The sequence below is a fragment of the Aspergillus clavatus genome, genomic scaffold, assembly GCF_000002715.2.
Source record: "Aspergillus clavatus NRRL 1 1099423829802 genomic scaffold, whole genome shotgun sequence".
NCBI classification, from domain to species: Eukaryota; Fungi; Ascomycota; class Eurotiomycetes; order Eurotiales; family Aspergillaceae; genus Aspergillus; species Aspergillus clavatus.
In genome coordinates this window covers 1403242-1410835 of record NW_001517097.1, presented here as the reverse complement: position 1 = coordinate 1410835, position 7594 = coordinate 1403242, and the positions used below count along the sequence as shown (strand labels likewise).

General features: G+C 26.9%; 1 protein-coding gene across 1 annotated transcript, besides 5 other annotated features; it reads right to left on the bottom strand.

Annotated features, from left to right (window-relative positions):
* Window positions 1–225: 225 nt before the first annotated feature.
* Window positions 226–361: a microsatellite.
* Window positions 240–271: a microsatellite.
* A 1946-nt stretch (window positions 362–2307) lies between the features above and the next one.
* Window positions 2308–2550, bottom strand: ACLA_038190 (uncharacterized protein; the record flags this gene model as incomplete). The annotated part of the gene is made up of 1 exon (XM_001271033.1): window positions 2308–2550. One exon carries the CDS (start codon window positions 2548–2550, stop codon window positions 2308–2310), a length of 243 nt encoding a protein of 80 aa, XP_001271034.1.
* Window positions 2341–2592: a mobile genetic element.
* A 52-nt stretch (window positions 2593–2644) lies between these two features.
* Window positions 2645–2974: a mobile genetic element.
* Window positions 2975–3939: 965 nt separating this feature from the next.
* Window positions 3940–3994: a microsatellite.
* Between the last annotated feature and the right edge of the window lie 3600 nt (window positions 3995–7594).

Sequence of the window (7594 nt, the reverse complement as noted above, 5' to 3'; positions counted from 1 at the left end):
TAGCTTTATATTAGGCTAGAAGCCTAGGTAGTAATACTACTAGTAGTAGGTATAGGGGTATCCTAGTTAGCCCTAGGAGTATCTACTAGAGGTAGTAGTAGCCTAAAGATAGAGGCTCCCCTTATAATAGGAGCTAGTTATATTCTTATTAAATTAATAAAAAAGGGCCTGTATATAACCCTATATAAGGGGAGGAAGGCCCCTATAGGAATAAGGGAAAGGGAGGTAGGAGGAGCTATAGTAGTAGTAGTAGTAGTAGTAGTAGTAGTAGACCTAGTAAGGATAGTAGCAATAGGCCTAGTAATAGTAATAGTAATAATAAGCATAGGAGAGAGGGGTATAGTAGATAGTAGTAGTAGTATAAAGGCTACCTCCTCCTCTTTTTATAAGAATTATTAATAAGAATACCATAGACTTATAAGCCTTTACTTACCTCTAAGAGGTTAGAGAGGATAAGTAAGAGTAGAGATATAGAGAAGAAGATATAGAAAGATATTTTTCTATAAAATATCTTATAATATATTAACTACCTCTTCCTAAATATTATAAATTATAGAAGGTCCCTTACTAAAACTTTTATAATAAAAACTAAGGAAAATATAGAAGATAGAGAGAAGAAGAGCTTATATACTCTATAAAAACTACTACTGCCCTAAACCCTACTCTATAGAAATTTTATATAATAAGGCTATTAAGGGATTTATAGAAGTATTATAAGAATAAGTAATATAAACTTAAAATATATTATAAGAAGATTTTAATAGTAATAAAAATATTATAATTAAAGGGGTCTATCTATAACTAAGCCTTTATAAGAAGATAAATAAATATAAGTTTATAAAAGAAGAGGGTAGTAAACCTTTTTTATTATTTATGATTTTTCCTCTATAAAAGAGGGTTTTTATTAAATAAAGATTTTTACTAGTGCACCCTATTATAAATAAGGAATCTTAGATAGACTTTAGGGGCTAAGGTCTTTTAAGAGGGGGGATAGTTATAAGGTTTATAAAGATCTATTATATATTATATTAAAGCTACTTTTATAGAGGAACCTAATGATAAGAAGGCTCCTTATAAGAGATCATATAAATAGTTATATAATCTATAAAGATATAAACCCTGCCTATAACTACTAAACTTTAGAGTTTAGTAATAATCTCTTTGAATAAGGACACCTATATTTAAATCTATTTATAATCATTCTTCTTTCACACTAGTTTCCAATTCTCACGGATCATAGATCCTTATATATTCTATATATAAGATCTAGTAATCTCATAATTTTAATACTTAATCTATTATAACTAGTCTATTAAAAAAAATAATAGCTAGTAGAGCAGGCTTATAAGCCCCTAAAGGATTATAAGATTAAAAAGATACCTTCTATAAAGTAGAAATTAATAAAGCCTATAAAGAATCCTTAGGATCCTTAGAAATAATCTATAAGAAAAGGGCTACAGAGATAGGTCTTATTAAGTTCTTATAAAAAAAAGGGTTTAATAAGGAATCTAAAGTATCTTATAAGACTAAGATAAAGATATAAATAGAGGATAGGGGGCTAGTATCTGTAAGATGCAGTATAATATTATAAGAATGCTAGCTGGATTCTAACAGACCATAAGGCTAAAAGACTAACATTACCACAAGTTGCCAGATAACTCATAGATCTAGACCTATATAGTAGTATACTAGGTAGCTAAGGCATCTCTCTCTCTTAGAGATCCTTATAACTACCCTCCCCCTCTTAAGGCTTTGCCTTAAAGCCTATCTCTAGGGAGCAGGTCTTATACCTATTAGGCACCTCTAGCCCTTAGCTGCCATAACATCTATATATCTGGCCCCTAGGGGCAGCCTTACAGCCACTACCTGTTAGCCACCCTGGGTAATTAGGTAAGATCCTAAGCCTATAAGATCATATAGCCCTACTAAGCTAGAAAATCTATTCTGACTACTAGCTCTAAGAATTAATCCCTTAATCACCTAGTGACTGGTAACTCATAGTAAATTATAAGAATGCTAGCTGGATTCTAATAGACTATAAGGCTAAAAGACTAATATTACCATGAGTTGCCAGACAACTCACAGATCTAGACCTATATAGTAGCGCACTGGGTAGCTAAGGCATCTCTCTCTCTTAGAGATCCTTACAAATATCCAATAGAAGATGGTAATAGATCAGTGTGAAGGGATCACAGGGTTATATTACCATTACTAGCTTAGAATGTAGGACTCAATTTCAGAATATTAATCTACAGTACCATAAAACAGAGTGTAAGTCACAGTATCAATCATCTACATCCTCAATATTCAGGCCTGCGTGCAAAACATGGCCTCGAGCACTATCTTGTGAAGATATAACCTTCGCAACTCAGCGTTCTGCTCTTTGGCCTTCTGTTGAGTGGTCTTTCTGGACCAGCCTTTGCACACGAGGGCCCTCCTAATGCTGGAGGCTGTTGCAAGCATCTGGAATTCATCCCATAGAAAGATACCCATCTCATCAAGGTACAGGCCAGGCTTTTCAAGCAGGTGATCGCACAGCGCTTCTAGCATCGTCGACTATATGCTTCATCTCCAACCGACACGATTTGGGGGGCATGACTGGTTCCAAACAGTCGCAAGTTCCTACGGATATATTTGATCATCCGTATCCAATCCTTTTATCACATCCGGATTCATCAACGAACACAAGATGATATGACCGAAACTCAGATAGCTTATGCTGGTAGAAATCTTGTAGTTGAGGGTTCTGTTCTTTGGCTTTCTGTTGTGCTTTCTTTTTTGTCCAGCCAGCTTGCAAAAGAGCACGTTTGATGCTAGATGACGATGGTAATATGTTGAACTCATCCCATAGGAAGATAGCCATCTCTTCGACGTATAGGGTAGGCTTTTCGGCGAGGTGGTCACAGAGGGCGTCGAGCATGCTAGGGACGATACTTGGTTGTCGACTGACTGAGACTGGGGGGGATCTGGCGTGGTTGCAGGTTGGATGAGCTTATAATTTTACTCTGGTGAGTAGTAAATCTATAAATTATAAGAATAAGTTATATAATACTTATATTATCCTTTATTATACTAAAATAGATTTTAGCTTATACCACCCTTTTTATTATTTTACTAAATTAAATACTCTAATAAACTTAAGAGATCTTAAAGTTAACTACTTTCTAAGTACTTAAAAACCTAAGTACTTAGAAATTACTTAGAATTTATTTAGAAAGATAAGTATATAAATAATTTTTAAGTACTTAGAATTATTTTTAATAATCTATATTAAATAAGTATATTACTCTCTCTACTAAAGATATATAGTATAATAGCTATAGTGAAAAATAATTATCTTAACTACTTAGTAAGTACTTAGAAAGTACTTATTAAATGTGAGAATACTAGGTCTTGTATGCAGAATATGACTAGTATGAAAGAATAGATACTGTATAGCTTGGATTTTAAGAATTTAGATAATTAAGTAGATTAATATTAGGTTTAGATTCTTCCTCTATAAGGGAGAATTTACCTAACCTACTATTTAGTAAGGGCTGACTAAGAGATACCCTCATGTAGGTAAAATAGATATCTTTACTATACTATTAGGAGGCCTTATAAATACCCCCTCTTCTTATAGGCCTTAGTCCCTTAAGGCCTTTATAGATATAATCTTTATAGTTAGTATTTAGTACCTTATAGTTATCCTAACCTATAAGCCTCCTCTATGTGGTATAGCTATTAAAAAACTATATAAAAGCCTAAAAACCTCTTTATAAGAGTAAAAATTATAGCTAATATAGGAAAAAGATTCTCTTACTACTTATAAAGGCCTAAAGTTAAAGACCTTATAGCCTATTTTTATTATATAGATAGCTAGTTAAGATAGTTATATATTCCTCTCTTAAAGATAATACTTCTAGCCTCTTATAATCTTCTTTTCTTCTCTTATTAAGCTATTATCTATTATCCATTATCTATTATCCATTATCTATTATCTATTAACTATTATTAAAAATAAGTAGATTTTATTTATCTTTCTCTTATTTTAAGTATCTTTATCCCTCTCTTTATAAATAGGGATAACTATCTCCTTATATAATACCTCTATATCTATAGATAGTAATCTAAGTTATCTATAAGTAGTTCTTCTCTTATCCCTAATTATAATAGGACCTTTTAGGGAGAGTATTATTATAAGCTTATCTTATATAATATTCTTATCTATAGGTTATTTCTATAGCTTATAGATAGATAAATAAACCTTTATATACTTCTCTTTTAATAACTTTAGCTAACTTATAGATTTTATAAATATAAAATATTATATCTATCTTTATTAATACCTCTTTTTTTTTTCTTACTTAGTTTATATATTATAAAGTCTCTCTCTCTCTAGTAGTAATAATAGCTACTTCTCTAGCTTCTATTAGATCTTAGGTTTAGGTTCCTCCCCTCTCTTATCTAGCCCCTATATTAGGGTTCTATAACTCTAATATAGGTAGTCTCTTAGCTAGTAAACTAGGTAAGCTACCCTATAACTACTCTCTATAGCTATATACTAACTATTCTAATTAGGGGATTAATTTATTATTAACCCTCTCTCTATCCTAAGTAGCCTACTTATATAGATAGCTTAGGATATACTACCTCTAGTAGCTATAATAATTAAGAAGTAGGCTTATACTTACTTTATTAAATATCTACCTAATATTAAAATATCAGTGAACAAATATCATGAGTAAATTAATAATTATTAAGGTTAACCCTAGGTTACTAAGATTAACCTAAGAAATCTCTATAATATCTATAACTTATCTTTTAGATAGATAGCTAGTAGCTAGATATAAATATAAGATCTTATCCTAAGTAAGTAAAGAGGTATTAGCCTAGCCTATCTCTCTTTATCTTTAGTAATATTATCTTACTCTTAGTAATTTTATTTAGTAATATATCTAAAGTTATAGATAATAGGAAATTAAATACTCTTATTTTATTAGATCTATATTTATCTTAATAAATACCTACTACTCTTCCCTATAAGTAACTACTAAATTTAAGCTAAAAGATAGTAGGATAGTTATACTTAATAAAGAGTTTTTACTATAGGAGAACTCTTTACTAAGCCCTACTAGAAGAGATAGAAATAAAATAAAATATAATAACTCTAGGCTAGAGAAGTACTACTTAGTTGCTAAAATAAGTCTTAATAAAAAATAATCTTTATAAGATAATATTCTTAAACCTCCCTACTAGAACTATTAATAATAACTAGTTATCTATAGTAAATAATCCTACTAAAGATCTACTAGAGGATATAAAATAAGTCTTTACTAAGTTATTTAAGATAGTAGCCTAAGAAGTACTACTTACTAATATTAATATATTTTTCTAGAGTATTTATTAGAAGTAATATAATAAATAAGTACTATTCTTAGGATTATAAGAGATAAATTATTATTATAGATTATTACTTATCTTTAAGATCTTAAATCTTACTCCTATCCTAGAGTATAAAGATATATATATAAGGGATACTATCTAAGAATAATAAAAGAGAGTTAAGAAATATTTTAAGGATATTTTATTAATAATAAGAAGAGTTTCCTCTAATCTAGAATATCTTATTATTATTAAGTAAAAACTTATAAGATATACTTATAAGAGATAGAAAGTAAATAAAACCTAATTATAAATTAATCTTATATTAATAATTATTAATATAGAAATCTTTTATATATAACTACTAAAGAACTTTAAGAAATATAATATAAATAATAAAAGATAGAAGAAATATAAAAGCCTTATCTAAGATCTATAACCTATATAGTTATATATTACTATCTTAGATAAAGCTATAGTATATATCTCTCTCCTAGTATATAAAGCTTCTCTTATTTAAAATTTTATTATTAGGAGTTAATCAGAGCTTAGGAAAAGATAGGTAGAGAACTAAATATAATTATAAATATATAATAAAGTAGTTAAATACTTCTCTCTTTATAAGAATAACTTAGTTATTACTTAGTAACTTAAAGATAATCTATAATTAAAACTATAATTTAACTAGTATAATAAAGATTTAATAAATCTAAGTATAATTATTAGCTCTCTTTAGCTAAGGAGAAACTTCTCTTAATTAAATAAGGATTTACTAAAGTAAAAATTATAATATTATTAAAATAAAATATATTTTATATATAGTAAAACTAGATATCTTTAATTATATCTCTTAAAAATAATAAAAAATAAGAAAGATTAATAAATCTAGAGATACTTATTAATTAAATAAAGAAAGCCTCTAACTACTAAGATATATAGTATAATCTCTTTAAAAATAGAAAGAAAGAACTACCTAAGAGAAGGAATCTTTAACTATTATAAAGAATTACTAAGATATATCTAAATATAATAGGTATTAACTTTATATATTATATAATAAAAGTATAAAGTAAGGGATAGATAATTTAGATTAAGACTTTTATTAATTATAGAGCTAGTTATATATTTATATTATAAATAATTACTAATTATCTTAATATAATAAAGCCTCTCTATAGTAAAAGAAAAATATCCTTAGTTATATAACTACTAAATAGAGCTATAATAAATACCTACTAATAAATAAGAATACTAATATAAATTAGATAATAGACTAGTCTTATTAAGTTATAGATTCTAAATACTAATAAGTATAAGATAATCTTAGATTATAACTAGCTAAAAGTTACTAACTTATAGATTAATTAGTGATTAAGCTAGATAATCCTTTAAAATAAGAGAAGAATATACTTTATTTATCTTATTAACCCCTAATATAAGATTAAATATTATAAAGATAACTTAGTATAGTAAGTAACTATAAAATAATTAAAGTAGATCTTATAGAAAGAGAAGTTAATAGTATAGTTATATCTCCTTTAAACTAGTAAAAAGAAATTAATAACTATAAATTATAATAAATAGATAAAAGACTTTAAGAATATATTCTAAAAAGAACTTAATCTAGGAATACTACCTATCTAAGAAGTAGACTATATTATTAATATTAATAATACTAAATTAACTAATATAAATACTTATCTCTAATTATTAAAGAAGTTTAAGAAAACCTATTACTAAGTAGAAGAACTACTATAAAAAAGAGTAATCTAGGCCTTAGTAAGTTAGTAAGATTTACTAGTAGTATTAATCTTAAAGCTAGAAAGAAAATAATAAATATATATAGATTACTAAGTACTTAATAAAGTTACTATTAAGAATATTTACTTATTTCTAAGAATTTAGGAGTTAATTAACTAAGTTAATTAGATAAAGATCCTATTAAAAATTAATCTTCTCTTAGAGTATTAGTAATTATAGATAGTAAATAATTTAATTACTAAGATAGTATTTAATATCTTCTTTAGGAAATATAAATTTCTTATAATACTATTTAGACTCTATAATACACCTGTAATATTCTAGATATATATAAATAATTAACTATAAGATCTCCTATATATAATAGTATATCTTAATAATATCTTAATATTCTTAGTAAGTAAAGAAGAATATAAATAATATATATAAGAAGTCTTTATCTAATTATAGAGGAACTAGCTATTTATAA